The 21,466-nt window shown below is 44.8% G+C and overlaps 1 protein-coding gene across 11 annotated transcripts in view; it reads right to left on the reverse strand.

Moving 5' to 3' along the window:
• The window catches only part of Sec31 (COPII coat complex component secretory 31), a 112,195-nt gene that overhangs the window by 20,822 nt on the left and 69,907 nt on the right, over nucleotides 1-21,466 (reverse strand). For all 11 annotated transcript variants that reach the window (XM_089582475.1, XM_089582483.1, XM_089582482.1 and 8 more), the window contains 9 exons: nucleotides 20,167-20,348; nucleotides 18,167-18,293; nucleotides 16,210-16,358; nucleotides 15,472-15,642; nucleotides 12,647-12,964; nucleotides 11,693-11,840; nucleotides 8,348-8,531; nucleotides 2,911-2,990; nucleotides 1,413-1,561 (listed from right to left, as the gene is read on the reverse strand). In XM_089582475.1, the coding sequence (XP_089438601.1) occupies nucleotides 1,413-1,561; nucleotides 2,911-2,990; nucleotides 8,348-8,531; nucleotides 11,693-11,840; nucleotides 12,647-12,964; nucleotides 15,472-15,642; nucleotides 16,210-16,358; nucleotides 18,167-18,293; nucleotides 20,167-20,348 (1,508 nt within the window). The remainder of the gene's footprint in view (nucleotides 1-1,412; nucleotides 1,562-2,910; nucleotides 2,991-8,347; nucleotides 8,532-11,692; nucleotides 11,841-12,646; nucleotides 12,965-15,471; nucleotides 15,643-16,209; nucleotides 16,359-18,166; nucleotides 18,294-20,166; nucleotides 20,349-21,466) is intronic.

A 21,466-nucleotide genomic window follows, 5' to 3' on the forward strand; every position in this document is an offset into this window, starting at 1 on the left:
TGAATTATAAGCCTCAATTATACAACAGAAAAATATGCGCTCTCCACTTCACACGACAGCTGGTGGGAACAGTCTGGAATGAGACACTGGCAGAGCACTTTACTGGCAGATGCGACTCAAACCAAGTTGGTTCCAGATCAGAGTCAAGATGAAGATGCACTCAACGATGCGACTGAATGCACAACGACCTGTAATGACGGTTCTGCCGACGGCTTGGACTCAGAATCGAATGCGTGCAACCCCCGTGGCCGCCAGTGCAAGGCAGCTCGCCTGCGTGCCACCGGTGCATTCGCGTTGCAGGCAAACATCGTGGTTTCTTTTTTCCTTTATGATGCAAATTTCTTGTACAGACACAGCTGCCTGCTGCTGTGAAGTGACAGCGGTTCTAGAGGAAGTCTGAACAGAAAGACATGCCTGGCATGGTCGCACTATGCGCCACAAAAAGTCTTTGAAGAGCCGGAGCAACCATATTTCTGGCACGTCCTACAAATCATCGTTTTGGAGACGCATGTGAAGTCTACTTAATGCACAGTGATGGAAGTGCAAGCGCTCCTTGTCTAAAGCCTCCTCTTCGATGCTGAAAAGCCTGGCTGCGTGCGGTCTCAGAACTAATTCTTGCAGAATGAAAGCGGCCGTTTTTGTAATGCGCAGGGCAAAGAATTTTAATTAATTTTGAAAGCTAGAATAGCCAACGTGATTATTACGCGAATGCACCAACTATGAAAGATTTTCGATTATATGTGATCCCCTGAAAGTCATACAACCGAGGTTCTTACTGTATAAGCATGGTATATTTCCAATTTTCAACTAATTTTCTATCAGTCAAATAAAATTCCAAATTACAGCCAAATATATTTCTATTTCAAAACGTTGCAAGAAAGCCCATTCATTTTGCTTCACTTTGAAGTGCTGTATCTTAATGTAAATCGGGTAGTATATTTAATAAACAGTAGACACCAACAACTAATGCCCATGTTCTCCACAGAAAGGGAAGAATTAAACCCATCAGTTGGCTCTTGATTAAGTCCAACAGCTGGGCCTTTTATGACTCTTTCATGACATGGGCCTTTCATGCTTGACAGCAAAAGATTCTTAACAATGATGAGTAATTTGGGCTTAAAGATGGAATAGTTATCATGCTACACCGATTCAAGCTTATGATGTAGGTGATGGCACAGAGTGCCATGGATGTTATTCGTGTCATTTGCAGCTTCAGTGCATTATATTCTGTGCACGATAGAAGTGCACTTATTTTACTTTGTTTTACTCAACAAATTGGCAATGCATTAGTCTAAGCCTACTTCATATTGTCCTCGCTAACCCTTTAATGCCTGCAGGTCATGCGAAAGAGAAGCGACCTTCTTGGAACCGCATCCCACTTCCCAATGAAAGATTTGGCACAGTGGTCCTACCTTAGCTGATGGCTTGACAGGAGGTGGGTCATTCCAGCCCGGTGGTGGCGCATTGCCAAGTGAACTAGAAGACGGTGCAGCAGCTATGCTAGGGGCTGCAGGTGGTGGTGGAGCCAGCTGAGCCGTCTGAATGGCCGTGTTGGATGAGACTGCACCAAGAAGTGCACATTAAACACAAGGACACAAAGACATTAACAAAGATATTACATTTTCAACAAGTCATACACCTATGTTCAATAGTGCCATCCCTCCCAGGTTAAAGAACCCCAGATGGCAGGAATTAATCTCAAGTCCTATGCTATGTTCTGCCGCATATACCCTCCGCCGCTTGGCTTTGGGGCATGAAAAATTAATGCTTTGGGAAGCAACAGAGTGATGTCAAACAGTAAATCACCAAAGACTGTGTGGGGATAGGTTTTAGCACCTTACATCAAGCTGGCAAACGTCAATATAGGAGCAAAAATTGTCCACATTCAGCAGCACACCACAGAGGTTTCCAATGACCAACAGAAATTGTTTGTGATTTGAAAAATCTCATCATTGCTATTTCAAAATGTCCGTTTTTTTTGTTTTTTTTTTTTTCAAGTAAAAGCTTGAAAATTTTGTTCAAAATTTAGATCCTGAAAGCACCTTCAAAGGAAGACCTGACTGTGCAGTACAAAAACAACAGCACTTAAGAGACTGGTACAGCAGTAGAAATGTTCAAACTATCGTGTCCAAAATTCTTAGTACGTAAAAAAAAAAAAAACTGACGATCAGATGGCCTGATGCAATGAACTGCGTGAGGAGAATGCACATTTAGGATGATGCTTCTCCGTTTGACGATTTTCCATTCGATGCTTCTTCATCTGATGTTTTTTTTTCATTTGATGCTTTTATCTTCTACCGCATACTACTGCTTGAAAGTTGCGCGTTAATTTTGCTTTATTTTGCCTGACTTATATGGCTTGCTAATGATTTGGTGCTTTAGATTTGCTACATTTACACTTTGCTTTACTCTCGCTGGCTTTATGACTCGGTAATAATTTTTTTTATGCGTTTACATTTGTTCATTGTGTTAAATCAGCCAATAAAGCCTCTCATAGGGGGGCGGTTCTTGCACTTGGCTCACTCGCTCTAAAGAAATTGGGCTAGTTGGTATGTATTCATGGTCAACGAGTGCAAAAAAACAAAGACGAAGAGAAGAAGACGACAACATGACACAAGCGCTCGACTTCCTGCAGGCTCTGGAAGCTTCACTCGGCAGCCACACAGAGACATATGCTCGTACTTTTGTCTAATGGCTCTCATACTACTGACACAACAAAATAAGAAATCTATCGGAAACTGTATTCACTACCTCGTTACTTGATTCAAATTCAAAGCTTGAATATATGCACGGGCCTGCTAAACCTAGATGACTTCTTTGAGTGAACAAGCGATCGGGCTTAGTTTAACATGCTAAATAATGTGTTTTAAAAAATTTTTTGACACTGCTCCGCACAGTGCATATTCTCACCTGCCGACGCTCCATAAACATTTGTATACTGTGGTGCGGTGGAGTTTGCTAATGTGTAGGTCGAAGCTTGGTCTCCAAATCTGAAAAAAAAAAACAGATGGGAAAAGAAAGAACAAACAAACATAACAATAAGCATGCTAAGTAGTACATTAAACTGTAATAAAACTGCTATCAGCAAGGAAAATCCAGTCAAATGTTGTTAAGGCACATTCACTTATGTGCAGTTCTGCTCAGGACGTAGCCGCATGAAATTCGCAACTCAGCTTCCAACGAACCTCATGCATTTGGTGCCCACTTATGATGCAATCGGTTTGCATCATCACTTATGAGGCTGAATGGGTCTCTTGTAAAGCAGCCACGAGCTGCACCGTGCAATGCAAAAAATCTTCACCCATGTTCCTAACACATAGATGATGGTGATGCGTCGAGAGGCACATGCCGGCGACATAGCGTAGCATATGACAAGTGCACATGCAGCTGCTGACACGCCTCGAGAGAGAGCCCTCTCCCCCCTCATTGCCGGGGGCGCCAACGTACCTCCACCCCACCAGATACCCAGCCACCATCCTTCGGAAGCGCCTTCACAGAAGAGATGAAGTCAAGGACTCATTGAAGAAAATTTGCAGTGGGAAGGTGTGGAAACTGTCACCTTTTCCATGTTTAGAGACACAGACTGTGCAATTGAGATTTCTCCAGCGTGGTCCAATAGTGGCATTATTGCCTCTACCTCTGGTGACGGAAGCTGAAGACAGCCCGAGCCCTACCGTAGAAGAAACAGAGCGCATGCTAGACGTGCTTTACCTGTTTTCCTAAATACAAGACCTAATGGAGCAGTTGGGACAAGGTTTAAATGCCTTGGAGGCTGCACTAGTAGCTACGTGGCAGGCTCGACGGCAGACGTAAACAAATTTCGGTGGTCCTACATGAATAAAAGCTCCTACGTGTGCATTCCTTCATGGAATACCTCAGGTATAATCCTTTACCAGATCAGTGAATATACAGCAGACTCGCAACAATTCAAACTAGAATAATTCGTACTTTCGATTAACTCAAACAAATTTTAAAATTTTGGCTGGCTAGCTATATTTTCAATGCACTTTAAACCTCTTAATTGGAAACCACGATTTCTCTTAAATTTGGTTCATTCAAACTCCCCGCGTGCTGCTGCCGATAGTGGCTGACAATAAGATCTTGCATGCAGCTGCATTTGAGGCGATGCTACCTCAAGTGCTTTAGCAAGTCCTACTCAGTTTAACTACGTTAAAGCCCTACCTTTTTTTTTTCCTTTTAGAAGGCATTTCCCCATTCCGGCGCAAATTTGCATTCTCCTCACATCCGATCTGCTGACCAAGATCGGACTAGTGTGACCGCGCCTTTATGAGCTGTTTGTTGTGTGGTGAAGCCTCCTTACATGGACACCGCCATGTGTGAGGAGGCTCCACCGCCACTGCGTCACACATGCGAAGGAGGCCGCAGAAAGCCTTACTGGGAATATCAAAGCACTTCTGCTTTGACATTTCCGATAGTGGGCATGCGTTACAAAATGGCGGCATTGCGAAAAACCGTCATTTCCACACAGCTTTTCACCTAAAAGCAGACGACCATTGCCTATTTTTTCATCAATTAAATTTGCTGCGGTGCAAAACTGTTTCAGGAAGTTTTTCTGTAGCCATTCTTTGCGAACTTCGGATGATTCTCACCTTTTTCCGTCCCTTGAAGTTTTTACTCTACTGCAAACCAAGCGCATTACTGATGGCCACACTTGAGTAAAAAAAACTTAGGGAAAACAGGGTGCGGCCCATACATGGGTGCGTTTATACAGTACATTCAATTCTGAGAGTCGAAAAATTTTCGCAAATTTTACCCTGCATAATAATAGGTGCACCCCAAACTTTCAGCCAAATTTTCTAAAAAAAAAAAAAAGTGTGCCTATTATGCAGGTAAATACAGTATATAAATGTGATAAGTGTGGCCTGCTACTTTTGAGTACAGGCAGCGTGCCGCATTCAGCCCTGATTTCAGCCAAAGTAGCAAGAGCTGCGGGTTGGCCTGGCAGACTGAGGCAATGCTTGTACAAGCCTTGCCCATACTACCCCAGATGGCGTGGCAGGCGGTATGCTTGAATGGCCCCTGTCTCGCTTGCCACACGACCCCATCATCGTACTTCTGCATCTGCCAGTCGGGCAGCACCCACTTTCACACACACACTCTGCTCAGCCACTCCAGGCAGGCGAGGTGCACACAATCTACATTAAGCTTTGCAAGGCCTGCGTTAACTTATTCCGAACTATGGGTTCCCGCACAAATGGTGAATGTAGAACCTGTGCTCCACTGCAGTAGGAAAAGCTGAATGAAAAGATGCTGCTTCCATGTGAAACTACTTCCCTGCCTACTTCCCTGTCAAAAACAGAAAAAAAAAAAATTGTGCGGCCCTTACACAACTGTATATGGTAATTTTGGAAGTCAGGAATACTCCAGCATATACCAAACCATGCCTACCCAAACGTGATAAGCATCATGTCTTGATTTTACTGGTCTCATTTCACCCATCGCTTCTTGAAAAGACTAAGTGCAGCAGCCATATTAATATGTACAGTCGTGGCCATAATAATACGGACCACGCTTTGATGATTAAACTCCTCTCACTCATTGCCTAAAGGAAATTAGGAGGTACTTAACACAAACCCTACCATATGCCACTGGTACACTTGCACATATTCCCAAGAAATCTCCATATTTTCACAAAGAAGCAGTTAAAGCCCCAAAACATGCCCCATATTATTTTGGCCGCACCTGTACAATACGCTTTTACTGTGGAGATCCTTTGAACTCCATTTCCCTAGTTACATATCACTAAGGCCCCTAACTTTCTGTGGCAGAAAGTTTTAAATTCTGCAACTGAAAACAAATAATCCGCAACACTCCACGGCCGACCTCAAATAACATTTAACAGTACTCGACAACATTCAGAACCCAGAAAAGAATACAGTGTGAATTTTTTTTTTCCTAAGCTTTCTATTTTTAATGCAGATAAAGCAACCTTCCCCAACAGATTTAAAAGCCACTAGCCACTAGCTGTGTAGCCTTTTACTGACCTTGGAGGCAAATCCCGTGGCGAGCAAGCGTGAATGAGAAGGTGGCTATGAAGCAGAAGACAATGCTGGTTATAGTGAATGAGAAGGCACTGAAGGAGTTGAGTGGAGTAGGGAAAGCAAAGACAGGCAAATGGGCACAGAAGTGGGCAGCTTGAGACACCAAGTAGTGACAGCACAGTGATGGCGGTGGCAGCTGCTGCGCCTGGCTTCCCTAGATTGTGGCACGCAGATCTGAAGCATTGCCTCTTAAATAAAGTCAACATATCTGCTGCTTCTAAATTTTAGTGTGCTGTCTGGATTTATTTTTTTTTGCTTTTTTTTGGTGGAAAAGCCTCAGCTATGTTTGACCTGAAGATTTTAAGAGAGCACTGCAATTGTAACATTATCTTTTTTAAATTCTCCCGACTTCTCAAACTCCATCTTTGCTTTATATTCGTGCAAATAAGGTAAAATACCATAAAAACCCACATATAATACAGACTAGCATATAATGTGAGGTGTAATTTGGGGATAGCAAAAATGGAATAAAAAGTTTTCATCCACATATAATGCGAGTAAGGGAGGGCAGTCAGCTCGAAGACGTTCCGGAAGTCGCGGAAGCCGAACCCCATCTCATGTTCACCGGCGCGCCGGATACGACACGCGTAGCGTGAGCAGCAGGTACAGAGGCGCTGCGCTCGCGTCCTGCAATGCGAGTATGTGCAGACTGGTTCCAGCCAACACACTAGCGTGCACACTTCGGAAGTGTCCGTCGGAGCTCTAGTGATGGTCACCGCCGAGTAAGCTGTTTTCCGAGAGGCCCTTGTCAGAGATATTTTTCTATAGAACCAAGTCTTCGGAATCACAGGAATTTTTCGTGGAACCAAAACCACCCATTTGCGTTCTACAAGAATTAGTTCCGAGATCGCGCGCAGCCAGACTTTTCGGCATCAAAGAGCCAGCTTTAGATGAGGAGTGTGTGCAGTCCCAACCCTGCGCGTTAAATAGACATCATATGCACCTCGAAAACATTGATTTGGATGACACGCCAGAAAAGTGGCTACTCTGACTCTTCGAAGATGTTCTACGACACTCAGTATGACCATGCCAGCAACATGTCTTTCTGTTCAGACTTTCTCTAGAACCTCTGTCATACCACAGCAGAAGGCAGCAGTGTCTGTACTAGGAATTTTGCACCATAAAGGAAAAAATAAAGCCACCTGCAACGCGAATGCATCAGCCACGTGCTTTCTGCAGTAATCTGTGTCCCACAGGGTGACAGCACGCCGCTCGCTCAGTGTCACTAGGCCTAACGTGCTCCACACTGAAAACTCAGCAGAAAGCTCTTTTGAACTGGCCGCAAATGATCACAGAAGAGTCTAATCTTGTTACCTGTACAATAACTTCATGCTGGTATGAACATACGATTGATTTCCATAATGCCTCCATCAACGAAGCGCATGAAAAAACAGGGCAGGCAAGCTGCCTCGCACCAACGGCCGCGGGTAGCATGAGCAGAGTCCGAGTCCGAGCCGTTGGCAGGACCGTCATTTCAGGCCAGCTTGCGCTCGATCGCATCATTGTGCGCACGTCTCCGCCATGATTCCGATCTGGAACCAACTTGGTTTGCGTTACATCGGCCAATAAAGTGCTCCGCAAGTGTCTCATTCCGGACAGTTCCCGTCGGCTGTCGTACGGAACGGGGAGTGCATATTTTTCAGTCATATAATCAAGGCTTTTAATGCATTATCCCTATGGGGGATTCACCGGGCCTGCGCCGATTTGTCGTAAAATGTTGAGTCATCGCATGAATATAGGACGTATATTCGGGGTTCCAGTGTAATTGAGAAATAAAAATAAGGTTGTACATTTTTTTAAAATTCGTGTACAGGCTGCACCTTCAAAATGCGAACCCAAAATTTAAAAAAAAGTGCAGCCCTTATACGAGTTTATACGGTATGTTCAGGCAAAAAACCAGTTTTCTTGACTGTTCTTGCCAAGAAATTATTTGTGTTGGACTCATGAATCAAAGAACGCCCCGGTACCCTTCATATGTCACATGGTGGGGAAGCTATGTATCTCTCTCTGTCTTAGCTGAGAGCATCATGTAGCCCAAACTATCACATCTATTCATGCTGCCAGATGAATGATAAGTTTTAAGACACACACATCTATATTACATGTCACAAATTAGATAACACCCACTTGCACAAATCAGTACCTGACGCCCACAAAGGTTCATGATCTAATTTTCCTTGGTCAAACCCTAATCTCCTGCTTAAGGTGTCAAAAGCATCATGTAATGTGCCAAGACACATACATTCTGCACTGCAAACAATATATGTATATATCTGTCAGCTTACCCCTGATTTTCTGTGTAGAAGCCTGGTGCTGACTGCGAGTACGGCTGGGGCATGTAGCTCTGTGCCTGGGAGGAAGGGTAGGGCAGTTGTGATGGAGGCTGGTAGTATGCCTGCCCATAGCCCTGCTGCTGCTGTTCATTGTACACACACGGGTCGTGTACACTTGGGTATCGAGACCGGGGACCTGCAAAACAGACACCAGTTTGGGCACCAACATTACAAGACTCCTGGGACCGCCCAGTCAGCCAAATGTACCATAGCTTCGTTTCCCACTACAATCTGGGCTGTAAAAATTCAGGGGTTGGAGTGGCCATAAAGACTGCGATGCCAACTGCTGTACAGTGCAAACACTTGCAGGATGACATTTAGCATACACAACAGATTCCCATTAAGGCTAACTCAGTTAACATGAATTCTAGAATAAGACGAACAATATGAGAATGTCTGGTCGTTTTCCGATAAACTCAATGTAAAAGAACCTTTAACAAACTGTCTTGCGTGCCTTCTGTTAAACGACTTCCGCAGCAACCATGACCCACAGCAACACCGTGCAACCGTACTCGCGGAGTATCCACGAGGCACTCTCCAAGCAAGCTAAAGAAAAAACATTGAAAGAACTCTTCCTCACCAGAAAACGTTCCCCTGCAAGAGCGCTTTCCCATACCTTCAGCTCTTCCCCACAAGGTAACTTCCCTGCACCTTCATGCAAAGACACTGAGAAACAGGTGCTTCTAGAGGGTGCAGGCCAGGTCTTTCGCACTGGCCATGGCTCGACCTTGGCGTCGCACTAGCATCATATGCTCTGTATTGCCTCCAGGAGACGAAAGAGCGCTGAAGTGCAGAGTATGCCTGCTAATCGGCCTGGCATTTACAAAATTAGATGGAAGCCAAATTTCAAACTGACGTGCCATTACAACACGAGTTTTCACGGGGCATAGAGATCTGAACTGGCCACATATCAGTGCAGAGTTCGCGTTGCCTGCAGCGGATGAAAAGATGCGAGATGCAGCTACTCGTACAGTTGATACCAGCCATGCTACAAGAGGAGTGGGACAAGAGAGAGAGCAAGAGGGTCATATGCTTTCACAGCCTGTGCCGCACAACTAGCCAGCTGGGCATCTTCGGTGCACTTTAAGCCGTTGGTGAAGCAAAAAAACAGACAAAAAACACAAATAGTGGTTACAGCAGAAGGGAGAGAAAAAGACAAGGAAAGAAAAAGCTAGGCCAATGCCACTTTGAACTAGGATGCTGCGAGTTTTTTCATACCTTCACTCTTCAGCTCACTTCATATATAATGCTCACTTTGCCACTGCAAGGTAAATTTATTCATTCTTCTTAAGCAACAGACTTATTCATTCTTCTTAAGCAACAGACACTTTGACACACCTAGTGTGCATATATATCAACAGAAGCTCCAAGCCACAAATACTGACCAGATTCATTCACTTCTCATACTCATACGACGCTAGCATATCATCCCTAAAATTGCAATCTGGTCGCACTGCCAGTCTTGTCTTGTTTCACAAGTTCTTTTATTCACTGCTCAGACAAGAAGCACATATCTGCACACTCCCACTATGCAGATACCATCGCATCGGTCACCCTCTTCAAGTTCTGCGTCTACGTGCCCGTACTACTGTCTCTGAGCTCATTTCTTTGTGAAGTAGCAGCTGAATGGAATGGCCTTCCCCACCATACCACTGCCACAACCTGCCCATCAACATTTATGACTACTATCAGCACCTGCAACTCATAAATCCCACTCCTTATGCAACACGCAATAAGAGGTCGTTAAGGAAAATAAAGTGATGTGATGTGACTTGAAGCAAGCAGGATGTGCCCCGCTGTCCTACAGAGGGCACCTTCATCGTTTGATGAGTGCAAATGACCCTCGGCTCGCACTCCAGAATGCTGCACATGACAGCTTAACACAGGCTGGGTGGGCAGCATGTGGGGTAAGTAAGCAACACTTTGTGTTCTTGTATCTTGGCAGCGCTTGCCATGCTTGCTTTCATCCTGCTTCAATGGCATTTGCTCATGGCTGCGATGTTACACAAGAAAGCGGTGAACCAACTGGCAGGGTGTAGTTCACATCAACTGCCCAAGGTGTAATTAGGTGTATTTCACGTTTATATAACTTTATGGCTTTTCCAAGCTCTGTTCTTGGTAAAAATGATGTACTTGATATCTCAGGAGACTAATCTGTCAATCTAGGCCGACTTAGTATTCCCCTTTGGTGTACAGCCGGCCAAATCTTTAGCTAGCATACGCGACGCCCACTTTTCCTGCTCTTCTGCACTTTGCAACGAAGCAAACTTGTGTAAATTTCAACATTAAGCACGGGCTTAGTGAGCTAGTGCTTAGATTTGATATTTTCACAAGTTTGCTCCGTCATGAGCTGCAGGAGCATGGAAAACGTAGCCGTCACACATGCCAGCTAAAGATTTGGCCGGCTGTACCTGCAATGGCTAATAATGCACAATGTAAACTATAGCTAACATTATTCAACATGCGACTGGCTAGATGTCCAAACATTTAGTGCTTCCAGAAGAAAGCTGGCCCCAATTTCACGTGCACCCACTCAAATACTTCACCTTGTGGTAACTGGAACAACCTTTCCATCCTTCACAGCTTCACTTTCGGGAGAACCACTGCACCTACCATAAGTAAACAAGGGCAATCTGCAGCTTTTCAATCTAAACTTGAGTCTTCCCACACAATGCTAACACCTGCTATCTCGCCCACTCCTGCATGCATGCGAGTGCGCCATTTTTATCGCCTTGTATATCCACTTGCCTCTGACTTCTGGCTTTGTGATTGTACCATTTCATGTTTATTGCTTTGAGCTGTGCATACACCGTCATGCCATTAACGCGAGGAACTACATATGATGGGTCTGGCATGGTCACGCGGGGTATGCTTCGCCTTATATTCGAAATCAACCTTCTTGGGCCAGCGAGTTGTGGGGTTGACTTATACACGGCACTATACCGTTTACATTGCATGTCACGACCTTTGTAGAGTTTTCCAAAACGTGTTCATGAAATCTCCACGTAATTTGCACACTCCCTTTTTTGAAGCTTTAACTTTAGGAAAAAAAAAGTGTGCAAATTACGAGAGTAAATACAGTAAAAAAATAATGCACAGGCAAAGAAAATGAAGCGCCCCTTTTTGAGGTACAAGCAAACAAAAAGTTGGTGCGTGCAATTGGTCACTACGTCACAAGGGTGATGGCATACCGCATTTACCCTTTCTTATTCCATCAGTCATGGTACTGACCTTCTGAAAGAGCTTCAGGAAAAAAGCTAGGTCTGACAAAGTCTCAATGCTTCGCATTCGGCCTACCTTTGCTGTGTGGAGCAGATGTCACAGAGTCCACAGGAGGTGGTGGTGTGGGTGTAACTGGAGGTTGGAAGACAGGTTCAGAATGCTGAGACACAGGTGCCCCAAAGCCAGCATACGCTCCCGAATCCCGGCGGCCAAACTGGTTAGCCTGAGGTTTGGAATACAAAAGAAAAGAGCCGCAACACAAGGCTCGGTAAAAAATGACCTCACTATTCACATGCGGGTTGCATGTAGAAGCCTGCCTCTGGTGCGAATCTGTACAACGGACATAAAACCACCAAGAGGACATGACCAGTACACTGTACAGGTGCAGTCAAAAGTAAATGGAAGGCAACTTTGTCAAAAAAAATTTAATTTCTTTAAATCTACAGCATAGTGGTCCATGCTCGTTGGTGCACAGTGAAATTCGCAAAATCACAATCAGGCTGCACATATGTATTCAAGTATGCATGAATATCCAATTGTCCTGGCTTTACCATATCATGGCCTCTTGATGTGTAAGCTGACATTCTTTTATTTAGTTGCAAGACTCGCCTCCTCATTACAACAAAGGGTGAAGGGAGTATTTCAGTTAGAGGCCAGAAAAGCAAAGCTCTCGGTCAAATACACATTACACACCATAGCATGGTTTCAAGTTACAATGAAAAAGCATGAGCGAGCCCGGGACCTTTCACGATGTCCAAGCAAAACAGCATGTGCACATACTTTTTTCTCTCTCTCTTTCTCTCTGCGTGATTTGGAAAGACTCAGGAGGAGACCCCGAGGGTGGAATGGTTTAATGCTATGGGAACCTGACAGTTATGAGAATAAACAGATGCACTGCAAATTTTTCCAGCATTGCCGTATTGCTCCAAGACTGGTGTCAGAAGTGACATGCAAGTGCCTGACTATGGCACACGTTTGCGATGCCACAATCTCTGCATTCAGCATATCTGATGGAGGAGTGGTACTCACAGGGGCTCCAGCTGGTGGGACCTGCTGGCCACCTTGGTAGAAGGACTGAGACGAGGACACCGTGGAAGCCATGCGTGCATGGGATGCTGGTGCAGTGCTACCCGTGAAGCGGCCTCCAGCCCCAAGAGATGACAGTCCGGCTCTTGAACTTCCCATTGTCAAGCGCCCACCATGCTGTACATTGCCAGCTGCTGCTGGTGCTGCTGCTGCTGCTGGCGCTGAGAACTGACCTCGCACATCCACCCTTGGAAAGGGAAAGTGTGGCGACGGCAGGCCCAGGTGCTGGCAGATACGATCCTGAAGAATGGCCAGCGACGGCTGCACATTCACCAAAGAAATCTGTGAGCATGTGATAAGTTTTGATCTATGCAACACTCTTAAATCGCGATACTGCTTAGTGCATGGCTGAAGGATCTACAAGCCAGCATTGCTGAAGAACAAACTGAACATTTATTTGCAGCATAACAACAGTAGCCTGAGTGCACACGAAGCTTTATGACAATTTACTCCAATTTATTTCGCAATGTGCGGCTGACCCACTTAATTCAGATTTTCTGTCAGTCCAAAATTTATACAGCAGACTCCCTTTAAGGCGAACATGCTGAGACCTTGTAAATATGATTGTCTTACCAGAAATTCAGCCTAACAGATGTACCGAAAATAGAAGAATGTTTACAAGCATACAAGCACTGCTAGTAATCCAAAAATGCGACAAACAAATGCTATAAAGGAGGTTGTAAAAATCATTACCACTTTGAAACAAAAAAAAAAAACTCCACAAATCCAATGCAAGGCCCACAGTGAACTGTTCAGTCATGGGAATGATAGGTGTAATGTTAAGAGACCGCAAGCAGGCAGAGTGAGTGAGGGAACAAACACACATCAATGACATCCTAGTTGAAACCAAGAGGAAGAAATGGGCTTGGGCAGGGCATGTAATGCGAAGGCAAGATAACCGCTGGCCCTTAAGGGTAACGGAGTGGATTCCAAGAGAAGGCAAGCGTAGCAGGGTGTGCAAGAAAGTTAGGTGGGCGGATTGTGAGGATACGGTGGCTGCAGCTGGCAAAGGACAGGGTTAATTGAAGAGACATGGGAGAGGCTTTTGCCCTGCAATAGGCGTAGTCAGGCTGATGATGACAATGATGGGAATGGCTCTTACATCAAACAGAGGGAACGTTTCCTAAAACCTCCACACAGCCCTCATGCTTCCGAAATATTTACTAGCGTAATCTGCACCCTCGCGTAATTTGCATGCCCCTAATTTATTACCCAGGTTTACAAAAAAAACTTTTACTCGCATAATTTACGCTCCCTGCTGCGCCAGACCACCAACACGCCCATGGGTGCGCGCAAGGGAAGCTTGAGAAGATCGGCACACTGTGAAAGGTGTGAGTGGCGAGGGGGGCGATGAACTGCATGCTGTTTACCCGGCTCGCTTGCGCTCACGATCACTTTCCAAATAAACAGTTGCGAGTGAAGACTTTCGGTAACTCCTGGCACATGCTGGAATCCAAAACTACCGAACTGTTTGCTGCAGTTTGCCGCTAGTCAACCAGGCCACAGGCAAGGGCGCCGTTTGATTGCCTTTTATTTCCATCTGCCTCTGATTGCTGGCTTTGCAATTGTATCGCTGCATGTTTATTGCCTTGAGCTGAGCGCGCACTGTCATGCTGTGCCACGAGGAACTACATAACGAGGGGCAGGTTGGGAAGAGGATTTGTTTTTTATGTTTGGAGTCAGCTTTTTTTCTTTTGGCCAGCATGGCGTGCGAGTTCAGGAGTCAACATGTAGGCGGCTATTTGCAGTATATTATTGTGCATTATGACCTTTGTAGAGTTTTTTTAGGGCGTGCATGCAAAAGCTTCGCGTATTTTGCGCACTCGCTTTGTGAAGCCTTATTTTAAAGAAAAGTGCGCAAATTTCTCAAGTAAATACAGTAACCTACTGAAAAAGCAGAATGTGCTTAATTAGCACGTCATGTGCAAGGCCACTTGCAATTACCACTGCTTAACCATTTAGACAAAATGTATGCGTACAAGCCCCTTCATTTGTTGGTTGGTTGGTTTATGGGGTTTAACGTCCCAAAGCGACTAAGGCTATGAGAGACGCCGCAGTGGAGGGCTCCGGAAATTTCGACCACCTGGGGTTCTTTAACGTGCACTGACATCGCACAGTTTGTGTTCCTCGGGTACTACAACAGTATTTTATGCTAACCAACGTGTACAAGATGAACGGCTCACATTAACAAGAATTTTTCAGCACTGTGCCTGTGGGAAACAAGAGCAGTCCCAAAACTCATCAGCTTATCTAGGAACTCGGACAGACACAATTTAACTGTAGCGCAAATTATAGCAGATAAAGTCAAACCTCGTTATAATGAAACGGTTTATAAAGAAATAATGGAAACAACGAAGGAATGATGATTTCCCTCGGAAACTCGGTCAGCACAGGCTATAACAAAGCTACAGCTATAACAAGGCAATCACCAGGCCCATTCAAATTTGTTATAACGAGGTTCAACTTAATTTAATAAGTAACGTGCTTCCACACCAAATAATTCCTCCAGAAATTTGTATTGTGGAATGTGCGCATCGTATGTCAGTAGATTAATACAGCTTTCGTGTTCCGCAATTTCTAGACTGAATAGTGCACCGTTGTATGCCTGAAACTTGGACGTGCTAAATCCACTAAGTGCATCCACTAAGGATGCACTGAAGAAATAAGAAACTGAGATATGCTAGGTTGCAAACTCACAGAAGTCCAAGCAAGAGCTGCATGCGAAGCCTCCCCAAGGCCCACACGCAGACACAACTGCCATGACTCACCGCAGCAGTGTCAACCAGGTAGTTGATGGCACTTCTCATGCTGCCCTGGGCAGCCAATAGTGCAGCATAGTGGCTCAGCAGGCTTGCCAGCACCCCGGATGCAATGGGCTGCGGCTGTGATCCAAGCTGCCCAAGTGCTGCTCGCAGCATCATCACTTGCTCTACCAGTTCCTGCATAATCCCATTGAAAAACTTCAGAATTTGTCGCTATGCCATTTGTGGAATAAACATGCAACAAAATTAGTGCAACAAATTACTTACATGGCCTCTAACATTAGGACGCCCTTTGCTGCTTTACTTTTTGAGTACACAACCACACTGTTATAATCATGCACAATATGCCTATTATATTTGGGCAAGCATACTATTTGGAGCTTTACTGGTGGACAGTAGGGCTCAGCGAGAAGATTACGTGCTCATGGGACAGCTGGTTGGTACAAGGCATGACAGAAATCACAGTTTCTTGCACATGCCACCAACCACTGATTCACACACAACAGTTTTACATCATTGCCACCACTGATGTCCTGGTTGCTCCGCATACATGCCATGTAAATTCCAGTGAAAAGAGATGCATTAGGTATTAATGAAGTGTTCGTATGCGCATAGCACAGCTCCTACAATCCATAAAAATCGAAGCGTGCCATCACTCTTCCTGTAAACAGTCAGCAGAACGAACGATCTCAAGTGGCTTCTACTCCAGTCACTTAAGCTGAAAATAAATAACAGAACACTTGCCTGCAGCGACTGCTGGCTGTTGGACTTGCTTTGAACATGCACCCAACACGTGGCCAACTTCTCCAGGTTGCCCGCACAGATATAGCAGAGCATTGCGTACGGCAATAATGCTGTGTTCTTCTCATTCTCCAAGCGACTCCCTAAGCTCTCTGAAAACAAACAGCCATGAAACAAAGAGTATTACAAAACACTGCTCTTCTTCAATGAACCTGTGGCTAAGTTGCCAATTTCTGCTCAGTCCTTGACAGCCAACAAACTCAACAGAAACATTCCTGGAAAAGTGACAGGAGGCTGCTGCGTGCAGTTTTATGCACAACACATCAGCAACTACAGATGCACTCTAATTACACTCAATGGAACCTATCAGCATTCCCTGCACTTGCACTGCTCAGATCAAACCCTATCCAAAATCTGCAACCATAATGTTACACGTACATCAATGCACGTGCGCCTCTCGGGTCACATCCACTCCAAGTCTATGCAGTTATGTTGGCAGTTATGTTGGCAGTTATGTTGGCAGTTATATTGGCAGTCTGAACCAACAAGAAAGCTCATTTGAAAAATTCAAACTTGTACTGCAACTTGTTTACTCTACATGAATGGATCAACATTTAAAATTTCAAGCTTGATACAAAGGGTGATCCAGAATACAACAGAACTTCCAAACAATGAAGTGAGTGGAATGATAAGAGTTTTCTATACTAACTGGAATTTCAACAGGAGCCAAGTGAAGACAGTACTGACAGCATACATGGTCCATCGTGTTAAGTTTTATGCAGAACTAAGCAATTTTGTTATCACAAGGGTGCACTGCTAACACTGGCACCTTTAACCCCCTAGCGGACTTGGACAAGCCTGGCTCGTCATAAGCAGACTGTCACTTCTGGCTCATAATGAATTCAACGTGTTTGTTTTCTGGCACTCTGTGTCTGGTTTAAGTAGGGCTCGTCCAAAGCGTAAAATATGTCCGTTAGGGGATTAAAGGGCCTCTGAAATGATTTTGCACCAAGGCTAAGAAAGTGAAGACCAACAGATAATGAAATCAATCACCCACCATGCTCCCGTTAAAATTTTGGTTCTAGTTTAAGTAGCACTGAGGAAATTGGCAACTAAAAACGACCCTCCCTTTTCTCTCTAAACCGTACACCAAAGCAGGCAAAAATAAAAATAAAAAATTAAGATTACAGGCCAGGACTATGCTCCACCTAAAAATGTATCACTGGGGCTCAACCATTTAGCTCAGATGGAAGCAATGCACCCCCACCACGAGGTCATCTGCACCCCCATACCTGCTTCAGCCGGCCTATCTCCAAATATTGTAGCAGTTTTTCTTGGAAATACAAACTGTGTCACTTCATGGCAAGCCAACGACAGCCCCACAAATACTGACATTGTCTAGATCGTGTGACATCCATGAAAGGATATGCACACGAAACTGGCAGTAGACGCCATCACGAGCCGTGGGAATGGAAATTTTTAGAAATTATTAATAGACTATCAGTTCACCTTTGAGGATGAACGGATGAATACAGCATGCTCAATAGCGTTTACTCCACATAATGCACACATTTTACAGCAACCTTCAAAACAGTTTCCTGGACCTTTAAATGAAGCAAATGTGGTATATGACTCGCTGAACAAATAATATGAGGCCAATCGCACAGATTCTACAGTAACTGAGAATATTGATTTCCTTGAGACCTGTCTAAAAGTCTGAAGTACTGATAATAAGAGAGACTTTAATTCCCTGTGTTCATCTCTGAAAAAGCGCAAAACACAACTACTAGTACACTAAAGACTGAAGGCACAACACAAGTACTTTTGTGTAGTGCCATCCCTCTTCTATTGTTGTTATGCTTCACACTCCTTCAGAATAAATGCCGTCCAACTTTCCCAGCATTCCACCCTAACACCCCCTTGCTCTTCTCAGCATGCAAAAACTGTGGCCAAGGCTCACCACACAGCGCTGCAAAGTCCTCAGGCTTAGCATAGGTAAGTACAGCAGCCAAGGCCTCTTTCCAGCAGCTGATCTCGCAGTTTGCCACCACATGTGCCCAGTTGGAGTGTACAACAGCCGAGATGAGCTGTAAACATAGAGCAGGACATGCACCAGTTTATGTTGGCCCAAGTGTGCTGAAGTATAATTAAGCTGACAGCTTTGTTACATTTGCTGTTCACTGTACTTGCACGCAATAAGACATAAAATAGCCCGACGCTGTGGCTCAGCTGCCACATGTTAAGCTGCTGAGCCAGAGACTATGGGGTTCAATTCCTGCCAGCAGCAGCAACATTTCTATCAAGGCAAAATGCAAAAATGCTTATGTACCACGTGATTGTTCAAGAAACCCAGGTGGCCAAATTCAGTCCACAACCCTCCACTACGACCCACCGTCCAGGCCCCCAGTAATGGCATGAAACAAAAAAGTATTGAATAAAAATGCGTTCAGCGCAAAACCAATGAACCCTTCAAAAAATACACCACCATCTGGTGCAAGCTGCTAGAACTATGTTGTATCCACCATTACTTGGATCAGACACTTGCAAACTGCATGTGAGATGGACTAGCCTTGTGCCCGGTGACACTAGGTATTTTTGCTCCTCCCTGCACTTCTAACACTGCACAATCACGTCAAGGTACAATCATGCTGCTGACATGCTGATTTGTGCCTTTCTGCAGCCAGCACAGTGTAAAAGATGCACTCAGAAACAAGGCACATACTTGTACAAACTGTATACTGACCCCACGGTGTACTGAGCACATGAAATCATAACATTCTTCATAGTTCCTGATTGTGAAAACACTTGCAGCCAACTGCCATTGTGTTCAATGGCAGCTGGAAAGAATAAATGCCACTCAACTAAAGAGCAGTCAAATCTGCCCATGTAACAGAGATATCAGCCTCGTATCTCTGACGTCCTTCATCAAGATTATTCCACTAAACAGAATGTTTTTTACACGACCATCCAAAAACCTTTTGTACAGCACTGCCTCTAAAGCACTGTAAAATTAACCGCTAAGTCACTTCTCTAGTACAGTGTGTTATAAAGTGAACTCTTCATCAGTCAACACTGCCAATATCTTCGTCGCAAATGGCATCTATGTTTCGAATTTTCTTTCTGATTACTGACAATGAACATACTAATAGCATACTTTTCTGTGACATTAGTCTTCTGGTCTAACATCTTACATTCACTCAAAAATCTCCCTCTCTCCGAGTTACGTGGTGAAAAGACCTTCTGGAAGTAGCCAAACAGAAGCAGAAGTTTCCAACAAGGAGTGCAAGAAGCTACATTTTGCCCGTTTTATCCCTCACAATGTTACCACATTAATACTTTTTTTTAAGAGAGGGACTGCTCTTTATCACTGTTAAAACTCTCCTACCTACACCATTAAAACTGGACCCATATTGCACTAAAAATTTATGAACAGAAATGGGAAAAAAAAAAGCTTTAACTGCTTTCGAGCCCCAAGTGGGTTCACTTTTGCTAAGAATGGGCTGAGCTGTAGATTTACAGCTAGTCCAATTGTTAGCAATACTGCCTGTAATTATAGCTAGGGCAAGAACAAGCACAGCTAGGGCTATGCCAAAGTCACACTGGTGTAACTAGACAGGTATTGAAAAATATTTAACCATTGGCACGTTTGTGAGGTGCACCTCAGGACAGAAGCAAAAAACAGGTGTAAGAAATGCCTCAATCTCGTCTGTTGTTTCTCTCGCCCTCTTCACTTCTGAATATACTTCACAAACTAGCCTAAGCTCCTATGCTAGTGCACTATTATCATAAATATGCACTCGCATACGTATGACACTCAGCAGATAAGGCTGAATCATTCAAAGTGCTTACAACCATAGTAATTTGAAAGATGTATCCACAGTACAACAACCGTTGACAGTTCTCAAGCTATGAAACACTACTGAGCAATCAGCTCCGGCAAAAAAAAAAAAAAAAGCATGCCTTAGCTGAATCTGAGGTAGCCTGTTTGAAGAAGCGGCACTGAGTTCTCTGCAGAAGCGCCATGCCCCCAGCCTGCGCCAAAATAAGAGCTTCAGCCCAGCGGCCTTCCTGCAAGCACAAGTTCACTGCCGCCTCCACATTGCCTGTCAGCAGTGCCTTGTTCAGCAGGCCGTCCGCATCCCCTGAAAGAACACAGGCATGCACAGAAGTTTTGCAGAGAAGTCACAAAGTATGCTTTGACATATACCGGGTGTCCCAGCCGAAAGTAACCAAGATTTTAAAAAACACAGTGTGCCATAGGCAAGTGAAACCAACTGGGCGCTGTTGACAGTCGCGTGGCTTTTTCAGCAGTACAGTTCATCTTCGATGTAACGAACTGAATCCTCGTTGTGATGAAGTATTCCAGTTTTCATAACTTCGTGTCCATAGAACACTGTGTATTTCTAGCTTCAGTATAACGAAGTAGATTCTGCCACACTCTCAATGCAATGAAACTTCACTGGTGGCTGGAAATGAACCTGAGGAAAAATTGCACCGCAGGCGTGAGTGGAGGAGCAGAGCGCATGCTGAAGCACGCATTGCAGTGCATACATAATAGTGGGTGCCACCTGGGTTTTAGAGCACACAGGCAGATGAAAATATGATAATCACTACAGTGGCAAGCGTGCCACCAGCTGTGCCATCTGGGATAGTGCAGGTGGGCTTGGCATGAGTGTATGACCCTGCCAGGCCAGCCTGCAGCTCTCGCTATCTGGTCCACAATCGCACCACGCAACAGACAGCAAGCAGCGTTTATCGCATTTACAGATTCCCAAAGCTTCATAAAAGGACTGGCAAGGTCAATGCCGTTGGCACACCCGTCTGCTGTGAAGCCCATTGCGCGATTCACACTGGCTGAAACATGGTTACTAGCGCTAAAGACAAGGGACAGCAAAAAGATATTGACGGGACACACGCTTTTTGCTGTCCCTTGTGTTTTTAGTGTTAGTAACCACGTTTCAGCCAGTGAGTCAAAAGCACCAACCAGCCCGTCACCAACCAGCCCGTTAGCCATGCGCTTCACACCTGACAACCTTGCTTCCCACTCAGACGATACACATATACGTACAAAAAGACTCCACTCGCTCTTCCGGGAATAACACGAGGAGTGGGGTGGGTCTGATTTCATTTCATTGCTCGGTGACTGAAGGACTATCTTTCAGATGGTGTGGCCTGCCACGAGGATGGCTACTGGCAACAGCGACCTTTTTTTCTTCGTTTCCATACCTTCTTCTCACAAGGTCGCAGCAGTGGCAGCAGC

The sequence above is a fragment of the Amblyomma mixtum genome, chromosome 3, assembly GCF_055824585.1.
Source record: "Amblyomma mixtum isolate Tamu chromosome 3, ASM5582458v1, whole genome shotgun sequence".
Classification (NCBI taxonomy): Eukaryota; Metazoa; Arthropoda; class Arachnida; order Ixodida; family Ixodidae; genus Amblyomma; species Amblyomma mixtum.